A 21057-nucleotide genomic window follows, 5' to 3' on the forward strand; every position below is an offset into this window, starting at 1 on the left:
CAACGATTTCACCGATACTCAATCTATTTTATTTTCCGCAGACAACATCATACACCGCGGTTGTCTGTCCCAAACGAGTCTTTCGTGTGACCCTTCGTCCAGTACCTGTTTGAGTTGTACAAATACCGGTTGTAATGGACAACCGAAAGAATTCGATAGCACTTTGTCATGCGTTCAGTGTCATGGATTCTCGAACTGCACGTATACTACGGAATCCACCCCTTGTGAAGGAACTGTTGTGCTAGGAAATGAAGATATGTGCTACAGTGCTTGGCATAACGGTGAACTTCTGCAGAAAGGATGCTTACGAAAAGCAGCATCGGCGTGCGATCATCCCGCAACATGCGAATTCTGCTCTTGTGACGGATGTAATCTAGTAACGAGCGATTCACCGGACATCCCGTGCTTAGTATGCGAAGGAGATGGCTGTGGAGATAAACTAGAGCTTAGCTCAGATCAAATTTGTAATGACAAAGCGTGCGTATCATTCATGTCACAAGCGGGAGTAGTATCAAGAGGTTGCTTGTTCCACTTCGAAGAAAAGTGTGCATCCTACGGTAACAAGCATGAAGTATGTACAGAAACACGGTGCAACAGCGAACTGTATCCGTCCGATCGAATCAAGTGCCACCGTTGTACAAACTGCCCCGATGTATTCGGCGAACCAGAAATCTGCACAAAGTACGTGGAGGACGACGGCTGCTTTACATTAATTTCGAATGATGGTGCAAGTATGAAACGTGGATGCTTGTCCGAGCTACAGTCAGAGTGTAATGAACCAAATTGCACACCTTGTTACATCGATGGATGTAACGACAAAACGACAGACGAAACCACAACATTCTCAACCACAGACAGTAGCTCGGACACAACTACAGAAAGCTCAAGCTCTACAGCTGAAACCACCACAATATCATCTACAGACAGTAGCTCCGAATCGACAAGTACAGATAGCTCAACCTCTGACGCCGAAACAACCACATTGTCATCCACAGACATCAGCTCGGACTCGACACCCGAAACCACGACATTATCACCCACAGACAGTAGCTCGGACGGAACAACTAGTGAAAGTATCACGGAAGTATCCACTACGCCTGGATCGCAGGCTTGTATTCGCTGTGAAGAAAGCATATCTGATCCAAGCTGTGCATGGGGTTTTAGGGTCGCAGCGGCTGAACAATGCTCTTCCGAAGGTGACATCGGCTGTTTCAGCTGTACCAACAATGATCTCACTATACGTGGATGTCGATCAGACTCGGTCCTAGGTTCGTGTAGCGATGGAACACTTGAAACCTGTTCCGGCAGTGGATGCAACAATCAGAATCGGAAAGAACAACATTGCGCTATCTGCGGGAAAGATTGTGATGGATCGAAGTCATATACAGTGCAAAAATGCTCTGGTATAATCGAGTACGCTAATCGAGGTTGTTATACATTGAGGAACGACAGGCTGACGGTGATTACTGAAAGGGGCTGCGTTTCTACGCTTACAGATGATACGCGGAAGGTGTGCGACAGTCCCGGCGACAAATGCGTGATTTGCTACGATGATGGTTGCAATGAAGGTGCGACCGTAAGAGTTTTGAAAAAATTGATTGTCGTGGCTATCGCATTTTTAGCGTTAAAGGTTAAATATATTTAACTTGTGCGTAGTTTACAATTATTTCGTAAATTTTCGGCGTCAACTTTAATAGAATTAGAACAGTCCTTTAGAATGTAAGCTGTACTGCACCTATACAGTCGTGATTCGCTGGTTGAGCCATAACCTCAATCCAACTAACGAATTTGATTCGCTTGACTGACAGATATCAAAAACTATTAAAGGGTAGTTTTAATACTGTTCTCTAACTTTGTCGGTTTGATTGTCAAAGTGAATTTGATATGATATTTTGATATTCAGGTGCTTTTTAGTTGGACAATGGTCCAACTAGCGGAGCCCCCACTATAAAGCGGTCCATTCAGCGAATCACAACTGTATAAATATTTTAAAATAGCAGGACTACTGGGAACCGCTATCTCTAGCGACATTCCAAAAATAATGTGCCATTTAGGAGTTTTCCGCTGAAATGGACGCCAATGATAAGTTTGCACCCAGAATATTTATGTCGTTTTTGTTTGAAGCGAAACTGAGTCCATTTCTAACCCCAACCATAGACTAACAGACATAACACTCGAAAATAGTGCCTCGCCCGCTTTAACGGTCATTTTAAATATATTTGTAGTGGTCGCTTTTGAAATTATGGCGCCACTGACATATGAAGCATATGGGGGATAGACCACTAGTGAAAAATTGTTCCCAAGCCTGAGGGGTAACCCATTAGCAAATAAGTGTTTGGGACCGTGAATAAAAGGTGGAGCTAGTGTTCTGGGAAAATTGCCGGATCGATATTTTTTAAGGTAATTCCCTCATAGTGTTATGTCTGTTAGTCTGTGCCCCAACTGCTGTCAAAATGTATGAACTGACAGCAGTTGGGTTAGAACCTGACTCAGTTTTGGGTTCAAGCGAAAACGCCATTAGTTTCATGCTTCATACACACACAAAAGGCGGCCCTTACACGTTCAATATTTTTGTCAATACACATTATTGATGATAATGCTTCAATAATAATTTATACATCCCTTGCAACCAGCCAGAATGGTTCTTTGTAGTGTCTCCTGAAATAAATCAGGGGCATTGCATAGGCCAAAGGGAAGCCTGACGCACCGAAACATACCGAATTCGGTAAAAAAGTTTGTGAGGTGTCGGGATTCTTGATGCAATTCTATATGAAAAAATGCATTCGAAAGGTCGATTGTAGAGAACCACTTTGCTCCATCAAGCTCAGCCACTATCTTCTCCAGTGTAGGTATCGGAAACGGTGTTCGTTGTATATAGCGATTTGGTCCACGCAAGTCGATGACTAGACGAATGTCATCTTTATCTTTCGGTACAACTAACATCGACGAACAGAACGAAGTATCCATTCCATCTACTACTCTTTCGATAATATCCGCCGATACAAGATTCTGCAACCTTTTTTCGACTAAAGGTTTAACAGCCAGCGGAATATTAGTGAACACGGTCCTGCATGGCGGTTTCGATGTATCATAATAGATTTTGACTGGTGGGACGTTGAATTTGGGAAATATTCCGTTGAAAGCAACCGTTGCAATTTCACTTGCGTACAATTCATCGAAAGCGTGTTCCGCTAGAGGTTGAAGGGGAACTTGAAGTCCCAACATCAGTATACTATATCGTGAAGCCGTTGGCCTCCCTAGTAAAGCACGAGCTTCCTTGACTACATAAAACTTCTCGACATAGGTTGGTCTGTCCCTGGATATATAGAGGGGAGCATGGAAAGTTGCCAAAACATTTATGTGTCCTTCTGTTGCATATGCCTTTAGAGATTTATCCGACTTGAATCGAATGTTTAATAATCCTCTTTTGTAATTCATGTCCGCAGTTAGATCCTTGAACATAGCTTCCGTACAAGTATTCACTTGTGCTCCGGAATCAATCATGAAAATACATTGCATGCCAGATACAGTTGCAGTGATGATAGCGTCATCTCCCTTAATGACCTGGTCATTGTTGTTAGGGCCTGTGATCTGGGCAATGTTCCAGATTGAAATCTCTCCAACTGTCTTAGGTAAGGCATTGAAACCGTCACTGGTTTTGCAAGTAGCATTTGTTAATGTCGCCAAATTTCGGTCGGATTTCGGACGCATCTGCAGAAAAACGTAAAACACAATCAGTTATTTTCTATATTTTTTACATTTCTTACAAAAGAAATGTATAGGATTCGCTCAAACTTTGACAACTTTTTCCGAGGTCCGGAGGGCCAAGTCTCATATACCAATCGACTCAGCTCGACAAATTGAGACAATGTCTGTATGTGTGTGTGTGTGTATGTGTGTATGTACAAAATGTCATGCAATTATCTCAGCAATGGCTGAACCGATCTTAATGAAATTAGTTTCAAATGAAAGGCCTAACGTTGCCATTTGACACTATTATTTTTGATTTTCGATATGTTGTTTACTTTCTGAGATATGGGCGATTTTGTCAAAACACAGCAGGTTTTTTGCAAATAACTTTCGAACAATACAATATTGTCCCACAAACTGCACATAAATAGAAAGCTTGTAAAAATACCTTTCTAACAAGCTATAGATTGTCTAAATCCGTGCACGAGCGGCGGAGATATTAGACATTTTGTATTTTTAGTCCTCGCTTACCAATTTCCACCAATTAAAAATGAGATTGTTTCATACAGAGTATTGCTTCACTGGTGTTTTAGGGGCAAAACCAAACCGATTTTGAATATCGTGGTATGGAAACACATCTACGTGATTCAAGGAATTCGATGATGAGAACATTTTGTGAATTACCTTTATAATAAATGAACTATTTCTCAAAAATCAATATATAAGTTCACTTCAAAGACAAAACAATGTGTTGATAAAGAAACAGTGAGTTCTAGTATTTATTCCTTGGATTAGGCATTGCGTTCAATCATGAGGTAAATGTTGGATGGTATATCAATACACAGATCAACAAGTAATTCACCTAGTAGTGAGATAAAAGATTTCTAATATAATTATACTTGTGGCGTCACCGAAAGCAACTGTATGTTTGAAGCCCAAAAATCTAGCGAAAATTTAGCTCTTTTGCAAGATTTAGGTTATACTGGTTATGGAGCAAAAATTACTACTTACATTATTTATAATAAGAATGAAAGAATCAATATATCATAATAATATACCTATAAAAATAATGTCACTGCATTAACCATCATTTGCCATTCCTCACCCCCCCCCCCCCCCCCCATCTCTCTCACTCTCTCTCTCTCTCTCTCTCTCTCTCTCTCTCTCTCTCTCTCTCTCTCTCTCTCTCGCTTTCTCTCTCTGTCTGTCTTCTATCGCATCTATCTAGCTATTTCTGTATGCATTTCTAAGTTGTGTGATAAGATCTTCTGCCAATCTGAAATATTTATTAATTGTAATTGCGAAGGTTTGAGAAAACAAAACTATTTTTTGTCTGCTGCTACATCAACTCAACTTTAATTCAATTGTATTCAAAGCCTGTATCTACACTATAATTAAGGAAATTCACGGCTATATCAAAAAAATATTTGGCTTAACTGGGTAATATGAAAGTTTGGCGATGGAAATTTTCAAAAGAGACATTCCACGTGCGATATTTAAACTATTCGTATCTCTATTTTGAATGAAATATATGCTCAAAGACTGAAAGCTGAAGCCAGGATTTTGAAGACAAAATACATGAGAGGAAGAGGTTCTAGAGACGACAATGTGAACCTCCCACCCGAGTTCGGATTGACGGTGACGAAATCGAGATGGTCGACGAATTCATGTATTTGGGCTCACTGGTAACCGACGACAATGCTAACAGCAGAGAAATTCAGAGACGGATCATAGCGGGAAATCGTGCCTACTTTGGACTCCAGAGGACGCTTCGGTCGAACAAAATTCGCCGCCGCACGAAGTTGATTATCTTCAAGACGCTGATTAGATCGGTGGTCCTCTACGGCCACGAGACCTGGACTATCCTCGTGGAGGACCAACGCACCCTTGGAGTTTTCGAACGAAAAGTGTTGCGTACCATCTATGGTGGCGTGCAGATGGAAGACGGAACGTGGCGCAGGCGAATGAACCATGAGTTGTATCAGCTGCACATTCGTTGTATTGGTACGAACTTTCATGAAAAATAACGGATCAAAGACCAAAAATATCCACAAATTAGATCCAGGAAAAGAAGTCCCCAAAGTACCCACTCTCGATGGGGGATGCAACTACAATGTGTCTTCTAACTTATCGTCGTCCATATTTGGATATACTGAGTAGTTTGAACCATTTCTTTTTCACTATATTGGTCTGTATAGGACTTATTTATCCATATTTCCTGCACGAGAATTCCGAACGAAACTATACAAACGCGGCTTTTATGCAATCGACATAGCCTAGACATTTCACACTATTTACTTCAATGCAAATAAAAACTTTGAAATATCTTCCTGTCTCATTCACGAATCGCATTCTCCCTCTGTCGTTCTCTGTTCAAGGGGCTTGAAAGCACATGTGACCTTGTCTCACTTTACTATATTCAATTGCGCGTTAAAATACTGGACCAGTAAATTCTGTTCTGCACATAAATCTTTTTTCGGGAATATGTGACCAAAAAGTAAACTTTGAATTCGTCAAGTAAAGAAGCATGAAAACAAAAAGAATAAAACCAAAAAAAGATGGAAGCCCTAGAAAGTCCATTGCATATTTATTAGCCTTTTCTCAGAAGATGGGATTTTCAAAAACATTTCAAAACTCTCTGATGCAATGGTTTTCAAATTCGTACAATCCGGTTTATTCATTTTCTTTATTCAAAAATGTGTTTGGCTTCAAATATATGACCATTTCATTTTAATTAATTATTTCATTCCGCATCTTTTTATTCGTTTTGTTCATCTGCGTTCATTTTACTTATTTTATTCGTTTCATTCTTTGGATTCACTCTGATCAGTTTATTCTTTTTGTGCATTTTACTCATATCATTCATTGTTTTCATTGTATGCATTTTATTAATTTTTTCCAGTTTATTCATTTTGTTCAGTTTCTTCATTTTAATAATCTGACTACTTTTTCAGTTTTAATCATTTCATCCAAATAATTTATTTGATTCAATTTATTTCTTTATATTAATTTATAACATTTTCTGTTGTTCAATTTTTCATTTTAATCAATGCATTTAATTCTGCTCATTTTCTTCTTTTTATTCATTTTATCACTTCAGCTCATTTTGTTTATTTGATTCGTTTGTTTTATTTATGCATTTCATTTATTTTTTACTTCATTCATTTTGTTCATCCATTCTTTTTATTCATTTGATCCATCTCATTAATTTGAATTATTGTATTCACTGGATGAATTAAATCAACTTGATTCATTTGATTCATTTAATTAATTTGATTCATGTGATTCATGTGGCTCATTTGATTCATACGATTCATTTGATTTATTTGATTCATTTGATTCATTTGATTCATTTGATTCATTTGATTCATTTGATTAATTTGATTCATTTGATACATTTGATTCATTTGATTCATTTGATTCATTTGATTCATTTGATTCATTTGATTCATTTGAATCATTTGAATCATTAGAATCATTTGAATCATTTGAATCATTTGATTCATTTGCTTCATTTGCTTCATTTGATTTATTTGATTTATTTGATTTATTTGATTTATTTAATTCATTTGATTCATTTGATTCATTTGATTCATTTGATTCATTTAATTCATTTGATTCATTTGATTCATTTGATTCATTTGATTTATCTGATTCGTTTTATTCGTATCTTTAATTTTATGCATTTCATGTTCAGTCATTCGTTTTATTTCATTCAATTTGTTAGTATGAGTCAATTTATTCTATTAATCTTATAACTATTTCTAAATATAATCTTAATTTTTATGTAATAACCTAATCTAATTTGATTCGTGTATTTGGATCAAAATTATAATGATTTCCATTAATTTTTCTACTCTTTTATAAATTTAAAAACCTATTGTTTCATTTTTTGCTTTACTTTTTTATTTCGGTCGTTTTGTTGATTTCTATAATTTATTTAGTTTATTCGAGATTTTATTCGTGCAAAACTAGAAACTGTTTTCATCCCACCTCTAATTGGGTGCCTACTTCTCGTGAGCTCTGCAAACTAATCCAATGGTGAAATGTGTAAGAAATGTCTCATCTCACTGCTAGGTGGATTAAATAGGTTTTTTACTTACCAATCAATTTAGAAATCGTACATAGAGTTGATTTTTTTAATACTTTTTTTAGGAACTGTTGGTCTATTATATAGTAATGAAGGAGTAAAAAAATGTTTATTCAGTGGATTCACTTACTGGTTGAATAGATTACGTGTCGTCTTTCACTTCGTCTATTAGTGCTATCTTTCGAGGAATATTTTCCAATGGCTCTGCTGTTGGTCGCTTAATACCTGGACCATTACTACGTGAACGACACGCTCGTTGAATATGACCATCAATCCCACAATAGTTACACTTTTTCTCTCTGTGACTGCAGTCATGAGCTGCATGATATATGCTATTACAACGCCAGCATTTCTCATTTCGTGATGGGTACAAAGAAGGGCCACCACCAGTGTAGTACTGTCTACCCCTCGGAGCTCGAAATCCACCTCTAAGTGGCCTGTTACCGTAGTTTTGAAAATTGCGCTGTGGATTAAAGTTGAATGGGCGGTTCGTGGACTTTGAAAATGATGCACCAACGGATGCGACGACTGCGTGCCCTGGGTTTGCATACTTGTTTCGAACAAACTCTTCATTTAGCTTAATTGCTTAGATTTTGCGCACTTTGTCGACGAGGTCTGTAAAGCATTGTTTGCGGCTCAACATTTTCAGTGATGCTGTCCGTACTTCACGGTTTGTAGCATGTTCGGCAATTGTTGCGACAATTTGTTCAAATTCTTTTGACCCCTCGAACTCACACAGTCGAGCTACTGATCCGACCCGTGTTATATACGATAAATCGGCTTCATCATTTGGATCAACAATGCTAGTTTGCGATCAATCATGTAATAAAGTAAATAAAGTTACCTGGTGAATATGTCGGGGAGGTTAACGCTCCAGTTACCGTCACGCGACGTTTCGGACGTTTTTGACAATAGCAGCTAAACGCAGGTTTTTATGCAATAACCACCAGGATATGAGGAAAAGGGGTCTAAGCAAAGTGCACTCGCCTACATCGCTGCTGGATCAGACGGTCATCATTCAACTAGTGCCTCATGAATCTGATATCGCCATGTCGTCACGCAGCTTCCGACGTCACTACTTTCCGTACAAAACTTCTTTCCCGTTGACTCCCGGTCCCGACGTTAGTGTGCCTCGTCGGCTGGGTAAGCAGCACTTTCCTTTCGACCAGGTGAATCCGCTTCTTCTTCTGCGAACACAACCCCGAAACACTCAGCTAGTGGCTTTTCCCGGTCGCTCCACTTGCCTTCCTCAGATTTCACTCTTTGCACGGTTCCGTCTGTCCTTCAGAACGTAGCTCCTCGTCTCGGTCACGTACCCTGAACACGACCTCCTCACTCGCGCACCAAAGCGATAAAATGTCCCAAGCACTGTCTAAGGTGTTTCTTCTGATCGTGTACTGGCAGTCCCGCCCAGTTCATAGTCACGCAATCAGCAAAACGTTGCCCGCTGCCTTACCACCGTACAACGTAACCTGACGGCTACCAACATGACGAGCAATGGGTCCAAATATTTCCAGCATGAATCAACGAACGTTTCCCTTTCCGTGGCTGGTTTCAGCTGCGGACGTTTTTAAATCCTGCAACCTCATTTATCAATTTTCCCATGGAGATAGAATTTTCCCATGGAGAGCTTTTTGTGTAACAAACGAAAATAATTTCATCGTCCTTCTTGGTGTGGCTTTCGATTAGCGATAGGATTTCCATATTAACTGATTTTTTATGTTTTCGAAAATTACTGGTTTGATCGCTACTTTTAACAATTATTTGTTTTCAATATCATTGTTCACTGGTAAAGTCGCAGAATTGATAATTAGCAAGAGCACAGGTGATTCCAGTTAATAGAGGGATTCTTCTAATTCAATTCTTTTTGCCTTTCTCATATAAAGAAAGGCTATTCAATCACTGTAAAAATCGACTTTTTTCATTATGTATTCATTCTAATAAGAGCGGGTTCCTGATGTTTTGTCATTCGAATGGAACCTTACCGATACGGCTCATAAGCATGGTATAAACTAACATGTTGGCATTTCACCATCTGTTATACAATCCTCATTTGGACCTGCTTCCAGCAGGCATACTCGAACTTTCTGCTTCGCAGCTTACGTCAAATGAAAGATGGAACAATTGGGTCATTAAATGAAGAATAAAATTCTCCTTTTATTTCGTAAACCGGTAGAGCTCATCTTTCTAAATATAACAATATATATCTTCAAACCTAGGGACAGATCACTCTAGAAATGTATAACAAATTTGCATCAAATTAGAAAAAATGCATTTAATTTCCATTTTTGCATCAACTTTGCAATCCCTTGCAGAAAAGTTTGTTTAACAAACGTCCTAAGCTGATTCACTTTGTTCGACGTTTTGTTGAATGTAGGGCTAATTTTTTGTAGGGTTTTGATGTCTTACACGCAACGCAAAATATATTGCACGCAACGCAAAATATATTATGAATTTCTTTCTCGAAAGCACGTATTTGGTTTGGTTCAACAAATACTTTTAAATAGAACCATTGTTGAAACAAAATAAGATTTGTTAGATCTAACTGTTACAGTCGTGATTCGCTTGTTGGACATTTTTTAACTGAACCGCTTTTTAGTTGGACCTCCGCTAGTTGGACCATTGTCCAACTAAAAAGCATCTGAACGGCAAAATCTCATGTCAAATTAACTTTGACAATCAATCTGACAATATTTAGAGATGTGAATAGATGCATTTACACTGCCAATATCTCCTTTGGAGAATTTTTGACATTTGTCAGACGGTCCAAATAGCGAATCAAATTCGTTAGTTGGACAAGGCTTTGGCTCAACCAGCGAATCACGACTGTACCTTTGTTAGAATCCAACAGAATCTTTGCTTGATTTCAACTAAATTTGAGTTGTTCTCTCCGTTGGTTAATACTAAAGACTTTTTTGTATCTTCGAACCTGTTTGTTGGTTAAACCAAATACAAATTTGCATTTGGTTAAACTTATCATGATTTTGTTGTTTCAAACGAAATATTTGTTGAATCTATCGAAAAGTCAACAAATGAATTTGTTGATAATTTGAAGCAACAGTATTGATTGAATCTAACCTGAAGCTTGTGTGTCACTATATCAAACGGAAAAATTGTTAATCAAAACCGTTCAATCTTACTGATTTTTTTCTGCGAGTGGAAAAGAAACTTTCAATATTAAAATGTTGCTACCTTTCCACTTCTACTTGTTCTGCACAAATTTTCAATGCACGAACCACAGCACCAGTGGGCATCACTATATACTCCGGCGGATTTGTCATCCATTTTGTACTAAAAGGTCAACATCCCATCAAACGTCAAAGCCGGTTTGCGTTGTCAGCGGCGCAACAGCAAGCGACGAACGAACAAAAGCCGGCTAAATTTCATTTTCTCTCTCGTCCTTGCCGCGATCAGTTCGTTCGGGAGCGGTTTGCTCCGCCGTGTGTGACAGATTTTCAACTTTGATTTTGGTGTGCAGTTTGCTGACATTTTTGTTTTAAAACGGAACTCCAGCTTGGACACTTTGTTGCAGTGCGATGAATTATTTTGCTAGCTTTTTTATGGTGACACTTTTAATTTCCGTAATCAAGCTGGGGGAGACTGCGTTTCTGATGCGTCGAGCGAGTTTTCACATCCTCGTACAGTAGAAAGGAGTGGGCGTCATCGAAGGACGAAACGCGTTCCAGAGCAAAAAGAAGCTTTCGCGCAGGAGAAGGAATAATCCATCAGAAGGCGATAAAAAAAAAAGAAGTGAAATAGGCTGCGGCGGCTGGAGTTGTGTTCGTGCGAGAGTGGCACAATTTCTGGTCGAGTTCTGCGGAGCTGCTGATGTAGAGTGCGCAAGGGTGTGCGTGAATTCTGCCATTTGCCATCCATCAGCCACATTTTCTCCATTCTTTTGGCATGCACCGCACAAAGAAGTAACCGAAAAAACGAGACTTAATCCGTAGACCTGTTAAGTAGTTTTACCCAAAAAACGTTAAGTGCTCAAGTTTGACTGCTTCGCGAGTGAATTTGGCTTTGATAAGTGCCTGCCCATGGTGACGGATCGTCGTTGGACAAAGGGTATCAGCTGAGGGGTAAGTTTTGTTCTTTGGTTTTTTGTGGAATCGTTTTTCTATTGTGAATGGTGCAATAGTTCCGGTTACAGAGCTCTGCTAGTCCTGAGCAGTTGGACAGTGCTGGAACCAAAAAATGCAACTCATTTGTTTAATACAAAGTGCACCGGAGCTGCATTTTCACTTGCTTTTTGCAATCAGCGGTAGAGTTTACCAGTGTTGCTGGCTTCTCGGTGCACAATGCACAGAAAAATAATGTATAAATTAGATCAAATTAAAGAATGCACCATTGATATTGATACAGTTGAAATATCTTATATTGTTTAAATTCCAGAAAAAAATGTAAAAGAATTGAATTTTTCCCTTTCTCAATAGAAAGGTATTGCAATTTTTATTTTGGCAATTTTGCATCTTTAAGACAAAGAAAATTTAATTGAGACAGGATTTACTCGAATTTGGCTTGATCCGTCTGCTAGAGCTCATAAAATATTTTTATATAAGGCTGACAAAATCGGGTCGTCGAAAAGTTACAAATTCGATGGCTGAAAATATGCCGGGAGGGGGGTAATAAATTTGGATCTTCACTGTATTGTGTTACCGTCAGGGATGCCAGGTTCACAGATATATCTGTGTTACACAGATTTTCAAGGCACTGCACCCCGATTTTGAAAACTGCGCTGGTTTACGCAGTTTTATGAAATAATTCATAGATTTCTGCAGCTTATTTGTTTATTTGTTGTATCGCCCCAATGGTGTTACTTAAACTAATTACATAAAGGATGGCCACACTGTTCAAAATTCGCTGAAGTCCGGTATCAGTGCTCTGACGACCATAGTTGGTTCTCATGAATGGAAATCGCAGCAGAGTTAGAAAGGGAAATTCGCCCTGGCAGACGGTCCGGGACGAACAGGGCTCGAGAGCAGTCCCTCCGGATGCCTAGAGCGTTGAGCTGTATTAACTGACAATGGTTTCCATAACTCGGCAGCTGAAATCTGTTCCGCCGAAGAAGTTGTGATAGTGCGATGTGTATGAACCGGTATTGGACAGCATCGATTCTCTCAACCCCGTTCTTGTAGTACGGATTGCAAAAAACGAAATGATACACTAGTGCTGAGGTGAGATAACCAACGCACAAAAAAGCGATTTAGGACAGTATACGTCCCTAAACTTTTTGCGCTATTCGGAAGATGGACCCAAGGTGTCCCCTTACCCGCGATGTATGAAGTTTACTAGCTGGTCTGGTTTGAACGTTAGTACCGAATCCATAATGGCTCCAAGATCCTTGATGTGAGAGTGGTTTTTTTCCTTGCTTATTTGACACGGCCCATGCCGCATGGACCATGCGTTAGCATAACTGAGCCGTGGGTCTTTTATGATTTTTGCGATATGTAAAAATTAAAATTAGCTTCCATGTGTCCATCGGGTCTTGTTGACGCAGCTTGCTGCTGCGTGTTTAGGTCCTCATCTTTGGTGGTGAAACATAGGGTGCGCCATCAACCGCACCTTGGGGGTCATTCGGTCCGCCTTCTCTTGCATTTTCGTTCACGTCCATGTCGTCATCGGTACTGCATTCATGATGTTCACGGTCCGATGTTCGTGTTTGTTTCTTGTACTTACGGGTCGCTGTTGTAAATCCTTCGTCATCGGTGGTACTTGGTTCTTTATTGCTGGTGTTGGTTGTTGGTTTAGAGGTATTTGGAGTAATCGTTGTTACTACGCTGTTTGAAATGGCAGCTGGTGTTTGTAACTTCCTGGTCCGCAGTTGTTGGTTTAACAACCGGTTGTGGTTTAGCATACGATGATTGTATACCGGTTTTGGTCGTAGCAGGTGGAATTTCCTTAGCAGTCTCTGCGCAAGGTTTTCCGTGGTGTAGCGGCTTATCACAATACTGGCATGTAGGAATTTGCCCTGGGTACGTGATCAGTGTTCGTTGAGAATATTGAGCACCTCGAGGTGATGTGGATGTGAAAGTCAAGTAAGAGCGAATTTGTTTTGTCGGACACATTCTCACCACACGAACGCCGTTCCGGAGTCCTGGGAAGAAGTTCCTCCAAGTATCTTCCGTAACACTATTCACCTCTCTGTATTTTGACATGATATTTTTTTGATAACGGATAGTACGTGGTGCTAGGTCATGTATCTTTATTTCAATGCTGTCAACATCTACATACGTCGGGATACTGTATAAAATATCATTACATTTGACGACGTGTTTCACGTTGTTCTGGGAAGCGACTGATTCTGCTTGACTAATGTTTTTGAACATAATCAGTACCGCATGACGTAAATGATGGAATTGCATCGCCTTAACTTCTGCTAGATTGAGCTTCATGTTCACTTTCAACATTTGCTCCACTTCACGAATTGAAGGTCTCACCGGACATTTCGAGTAGTCAACAGCAACACAGTTTGCCCGCAACGGGACATACTATTGCTTTGTATTGTCACTCATTGTTCACGTTTCACACACTAGGTAGAAGGAATCAATTTTTGCCTTTGCAAATAGCCCAAGCGGCGCGCGAGTAAATTTGATTACTTGCCCTGCTATAGCGGCAGAGCGATTTCTAGTGTCTGGACTGAGCGAGACGAGAAACCGATCTGATGTGAAAGTGGTTTGAAATGCTCGAGTCGACCAAATGGTAATTAAACAGATTTGAATAGCGTTACCGCATGAACTTGTCGATTGAGCATTTACTAAAACTCCATTTCACTCGGCGTCGGGATACACCCGTGTCGAAATATTTTCATATCGTCAGCTAAAGAAAGGCGGTGTCCTTGTAATTTGAATTCGACGTAATTGAAGTCATTAAAGCTGATAAGGCGAGCTGGCTACCTTGCGGGATGCAGGATGTAGCACAGAGTGGTGCAAATGGACAGTCCTTAATTCTGATCTGGAGTTGCCTTTCATCGGTAGAAACGAAACCAGCACAGAAGTTGTCCACGAATACCAAGTTTGTCTAGCTTCCCTAAACGGTATCATGGTTGATTTTATCGAAGGTAGCCATAAGGTCAATGTAAATAGCCTCGGTTTGCAATCCGTCAACGATTTCATTGACTACATTTCTATTCATTCATTGAATTTTCTATTCGTTTTTTTATGGACTGGAAATGTTTTGGCTGCTTTTCAGCAGGAAGGGGATATTCCAGATAGCTCGAAAACTAACCGAAGTGGTTCAAGAAACCCCGTTGATGCACCTTTTGACGAAAATCGAGGGTACGTCTTCCGGGTCTGAGGAACTAGTTTTCAAATCGACATTTGCTGCAGGAATGGCAGCATTATCGACGTAAACTAGTAAAAAATTACAAGTTGATAAATTTCCTTAGTGTGGGTGGCTGAAACTCCATTGAATGATATACAAGATATAGATGGTAAACCGGATTCTTTTAGCTGCTCGTTCACATACTTTCAGCACGACTTGAGCCTAGATTTCAGATTACACTCGACGTGCTGTTGGTGTCCTACTCGTCTACGTTGCTGTTTGTATTCGTGGTTACATTGAAAATAGTGGTTTCCTAATGCAAGTGTCATATGCCTTCAAAATTGTTGAATTGCAGCTCGCCTGGTATTAATCGTCTAAATACGGTTGATTGTCGGGAAGCGTATTGTATTAGTTGATCGTTTTGACGCATGACGGTCGATCAGGTAAATCTAAAATCGTAGACGATACAACCTGTGATGTCGTCAAAATTCAATCCTAGGTTACTAGTGGGTACAAGATGTAGTTACGGATGATGAGGCAATTGCTGAACTAAAGGAGTCGTAGCAATACAGCAGTACGGAGCACTTACGAAGCAGAGGCCCAATGTACGCCCCTTATCTTTAAAGACATTGAAGAGTTGCGCTGCTGTATCCAGAATACAAGTAGCATTGTTGATAAGCGCAGATTCGTAGAAATCCACTGCTCGCCTAGCGTTATGTCAAGACAGGTAAGTTGAACTCGCCCAGTAAAACAATATCATAAGTCGTGGCAGTGTTCGAGGTGATGAAAGAAACGGAGAAAAGATGTATATCAATCAGGTTGGAATCACGAATTCTATCGGGTGGAAAGTACACTGCCGTTGTATGTATATTTGTCCCATGTATATAGGGAATCCCGTAGAACATGGGACAATTATTCATATAACGGCAGTAAACGACACACAGGAACAGATTGCGACCGGCAAATTTCACCGATAACCACACTTGCTCGGAACTCGCCTACCAGTCATCGTTGATTTGGTTGATCACTCGGGTTTTTATAGCATGGCGAACTGAGATAACACCACCTGATGTCTTACGGCAGTTCAGGGCGTTGCGGTAACATCGGTACACTTCAGATGTTGCAGTCTCGGTCAAGGCGACAACGTCGTATCAGCAGCCCGTGGTCGCTTAGGTTCATGAATTTCTGCCACCAACATTCTGGTAGCAAACATCGATGTTGTTGGTGAACGGATCAGGTTCAGCAGCGGGCGAAGCTATGCTTCCGTTACGAGCGCGTTGAAAGGTCCTTTCGTCAATCCCACGAACAGCAACGGCTGACGGTCGCTTGGTCGACTCGACTGTGATGGGGGATTTGAGGCATCCAGAGTCAACTGCGTTGCACCTCAAAATGCGACGATCGTCGTTGAAGAAAGAAAAGGTTTACGTTTGGTCACAGGGTGTCGGAGCAAAAGGTAAATTACTGGAAGCGAAGAATACATCAGCGCTTAAAGTGTTCGGATCAGATATATACTTCCTGTTTGTGGATCAGATATATACTTCCTGGCGTGGATTGGAAGACTTTTTCACCCATCCCACATGCAGGACCGGAACGACTGATGATCGTTGTGGCGGGGGATCGAGGGCCTTCATGAAACCAATTGCGGTGCGTCACAGTGTGACCACCCCGATGGTGTGGTGCGGACGGTTGGAACGAAACGGTTGTAGCTTACGGCGAGGATCAAACGATGAGCTAGAAGCGTAAAACGGTTCAGTCGTTGTGTCGTACAACCTGCAGAATGGTTGCCAAGAAGACGCCTCCACTGACGCACGCAGGACCAGGACGACGGGGCGGCAGAGGATCGAGGGCTTCCATAGTACGAACTGTGTTGCATCCCAGTGTGCGCGCAGCGGGGAAGCCCGTTTGACATAAAGTCATTTGGCATAAAGCCACTTGGCATAACCATAGCGAGAGTCAAGTGGTCGTTTGGCCTAAAGGTCATTTAGCATAATCGACTAAAACAACACTAAAGATAGATTGCCATTTGGCATAATACCCTTTTGGCATAATGACCATTTGGCATAAAGCCATTTTATATAATGAAAATAAACCTAATTATGTACTCAGGTGCAGTGATGCAAATTTTCGTTTTCAAATGCCAACTTTCATTTCAATCCCAACCATGATTCGAAATCAAAGCCTCCCTTAATCATTCACTTTCAAGTTGGTGGGATTTTCATGGCTAAACCGTACGTCTTCATTCCAAATTGATGCTTTTTCATTCACCAAGCATAGTTGTCATATGCTCTGTAGAGGCCAGATTTAGCATAGCATATACGACCGCACATATCATGGGTGGCTGATACAGTGAAATCTTTTTATGCTATAATATTCACTGCACACCTGACCATGTCCTTACGATCGCCAAAGGGAAGGAAATGTTAGCTGAATAACTACTTAAGAAGATGCGGGGAACCCTCGCAATCTCCATAGGCATTACGAATGTTAGATTTGGTTAGTAGGATAGAAAAATGGGATGTGGGTTTCGAGTGATTTATATAATAAGTAACATAATTGATAATAAACAAATAAATTGGATTGATTTCGCCAGATTTACTTGGCATGGCTGGAAAAGGTAATGGCTTCAAACACCACCGAAACTCCTTATAGTATTTTGCTGGAGGTGTGTTGACAAGTGTATGCCAAGTCGGGCGTGCAATTCTTTTTCGCAAATTCCTCTCAAATCAGCTGTCGCTGCTTCACGCCTATGCATATATTACCATGCTGCATCTCTTCCAAGTACAGCAGTTTCACTGGTCCTATTAGAAATGATGTGTTGCAAACGGGTATTTGACGATCCAAACACTTCATATCCAAATCCAATATCATCTGAATACTGCTTGCGAAAGATAATATTCCACAACCCGTAGTAAACCGATACCGATGATTGGAACAAACGTGTCCGCTAAGTGACTAGATTACGGGTTTTGGACATAAAACGTGCATACGCACTCGTACGTGCAAAATTACTCTGTATAGCCAAATTAGGTTAAATATTGACATGTTTTGCGTTTTCAAGCTTACATGAACAGTAAAAAGAATGTTCAGATAGGTTTTTTTGTGAAATACCTCATTAGAGAGATATTCACAGGGTCGATGAAATTGAAAATGAATGGAAATTGACTGAGGAACTCAGCTGTTTGAATGAATGATCCAAACGAACAATTGCGAATTGAACATAGTAGGACATGATTTGAGATTTGTTCCTCCTTCAAGTTTAAAACCATCTGTTGAAAATTTGCATCTCTGCTCAGGTGTATTTGATTTCCAGACCTGTACTACCCATAATCGCATATTTGTACCTTATTCTATGGGATTTCCTATCTTTATGGGACTGGTTTGCGATCAAGGGCCGTGTAGGTCAATAACCGAAATAATAGTCGATAGAATACCACCGACGAACCGACGTGCTACATGGAACAAAAAATGCGTCAGATATTGTCCTAATTGTTAAAATTTAAATACTTGTTGTTCCACTAGCGGCATCTGTATAATGGTTCGCGTGGTAGTCTTCGCCGATACCACAACAGTACGCAAAAACCAAGGCGTATCAACGTTGTGCCAGGTATGCTATAACAAACAAACTTTCTTTTAGTGTGTTGAAGATCGTTTTTCCAGCTTTCTATTGTCCAATGTACTGCCTAGAACATGGGACTGACATGCGAAAATGGTCAGTGTATGTACTATTTAACAAAACTGTCCGTTACAAGCAAAAAAACTAACAGAATACAATTTTTAATGAGTTTTGAATAGTATTATGATGCATATTACCACTACATACGCAGCTGAGGAAATTGTAATATCAATATACTCATCGCAAAATCTGTCCAGATTCAAACATGCCCAGTCAAAAAGGGCAAGTTGCTGACTAACGGAGGGCTATTTGCCAACTCGGATGCGCTAATTGTCCTTCAATTTGTCTGCAAATTGCTGGCAATTAGGGGGCTATTACAAATGCAACAAATTTGGGCGATTTGCCGCCGTCATTTTTTGCCGCTCTATCCGCCCTTAAATCGCCTCCAAATCGCCCAGGGAACGCGCCATTCAATCGCCCTTAATTTAATTATTTATGAAAATTACAAATACTTATTTTCGGATTCATTATCTACTCACATAAACTTATCAGTACACTAGGTAATCACCACCAAACTATAGAAAGAATCAATGGTGAAATTGGTGTTGCACACCAAAACTTACCACAATCTGACTTACGTTAAGACTTTAGGTCAGGGATTTTATTCCACTATACTTACGATTCCACAATTTCCAACATTCGTTGGCTAAATAAAGTGCACTAGGCAAACAAAATACAAGCGAGAATATGCCATTTGTTTTAAAAAAAATACGCTTAAGCCAAACATGAACCGCCATGTTTGAAAAACGCAAAAAAACAACCAAGTCCATTTCAACCGCCAGAAAATGTGTCTAAGTGCTGAAATTGCCTTTAACCTTTTATAAAGCCCAGATTTCGGGGCTATTAATGAATATTATATTAATAGAAACAGGATTTTTTTTACTAAGTTTAGATTATATTTACATTTATTTCGTAATAAAATAATGTTTTGAAAATATACTTGGTACCGCCTGTACCGCCGTTGGAAAACGTCAGTCTTCGTAATGTTTGATGTATTTCCAACGAGATTGGTGGAAATATAAAGACAAATCGAGCTGGATCGGAAATTCAGAAAGAAATTAAGGTGAGTTACTGGTTATTACCTGATTAACAGTAAATAAGCCCTGGATTCTGAGGATATGTTGAAAAATGAGACCACAGATTACAGACGGTCATTTATTCATTTAATTTTTTTGCAATCTTTACCATTCATAAACCAAATTTTCGGATTAAAAATAGTTGTTTTTACAAATTTGCATCACCAACTTATAGGGTCTAGAGTATTATTTCAAAACCGAGCTAATTTTATTATCCAAAAGCAAATCGCCGTATGTTTTTCAAAAAACTCTTCACCAATCTGACACTTTTCACTGTATCTCAATAAAAAGTTATAAGAAGAGTTGCCAGACTCCTTACAAGTAGATTTCATAAGATTGGAACACTTCTCACTTTATATTTCTGCGTTGAATGAAACGAAAAGGTGGCAATATAGTTGCCACTGCCTTATAAAGGGTTAAATCGCATTCGCAAATTGCATTTGTTCCTAGGGGCAATTACCACAGGCGAGTTGAGTCAAACGTCAAACTGTTTAAATCGCCTGATCATGTTCTTCCGCATTTTTTGACCGGGTGGCGGAGCGATCTGTCGTAGTTTGACAGTAGTTTGACGCTTCATTCCAAAATAATCGTTATTTTGTATGGGACACTTTTCGAATGTCTCTGTCATGTCGGTTCGTCGGTGGGAATTTTGCTGTTGGGCGTCATATTGGAATATACCATATAATAAAAAAATTGCGTGTGGAGGAGAAATATACAGCGGGACAGCTTAGCAGCTACCTATCTTGCAACACTAGTAAAACGCAAAGTTACTTGTCAGAAAATTGACGAGAGCATCAAAAAGATAGTGGACAGTAGGATTCATACAGTAATGTTCTGGAATGCCTAGAATCAATTGCGGCGAACTTGAGATCGAGAGATCAGTGATGATAATATTGATAAATTATTAAATTATCAAATATTAATTTGATCAACTATAAAAGATTTTTTGAAGGATAATTTTATTTACATGTTATTTCAGCGAATGAAAGCCTCTAAAAATTTGAACGAGCATTGTCATGCTTTCTGCGGAATGGCTCTTATGCCAAACTACCTTTATGCCAAAATACCATTATGCCAATTGACCTTTGTGCCAAATGACAACTATCCAATCAGTTCCCATACCAAACGGGCATTATGCCAAACGACGTTATGCCAAGTAACTTTATGCCAAACACGTGCAGCATTGACACTCCTTCACAATGGGAGCACGTCGTTTGGCATAACAGCAGGTGACACATGCTTTCGTTTGGCATAATGGTTGTTTGGCG

The 21057-nt window shown here is 39.8% G+C and overlaps 2 protein-coding genes across 4 annotated transcripts in view; both read left to right on the forward strand.

The window, feature by feature from the left end:
• The window catches only part of LOC131678707 (protein eyes shut homolog), a 38283-nt gene extending 36570 nt beyond the window's left edge, over positions 1-1713 (forward strand). For all 3 annotated transcript variants that reach the window (XM_058958977.1, XM_058958975.1, XM_058958976.1), the window contains exon 9: positions 42-1713. In XM_058958977.1, coding sequence (XP_058814960.1) covers positions 42-1645 — 1604 coding nt within the window. In that variant the 3' untranslated portion in view covers positions 1646-1713. The remainder of the gene's footprint in view (positions 1-41) is intronic.
• A 9428-nt stretch (positions 1714-11141) lies between these two features.
• The window catches only part of LOC131678709 (serine/threonine-protein kinase grp), a 70308-nt gene continuing 60392 nt past the window's right edge, over positions 11142-21057 (forward strand). Inside the window, exon 1 of the mRNA XM_058958985.1 lies at positions 11142-11859. The gene's annotated coding sequence lies outside the window, so the exon portion shown is untranslated. The remainder of the gene's footprint in view (positions 11860-21057) is intronic.

This window comes from Topomyia yanbarensis, chromosome 2 (genome assembly GCF_030247195.1).
Source record: "Topomyia yanbarensis strain Yona2022 chromosome 2, ASM3024719v1, whole genome shotgun sequence".
Classification (NCBI taxonomy): domain Eukaryota; kingdom Metazoa; phylum Arthropoda; class Insecta; order Diptera; family Culicidae; genus Topomyia; species Topomyia yanbarensis.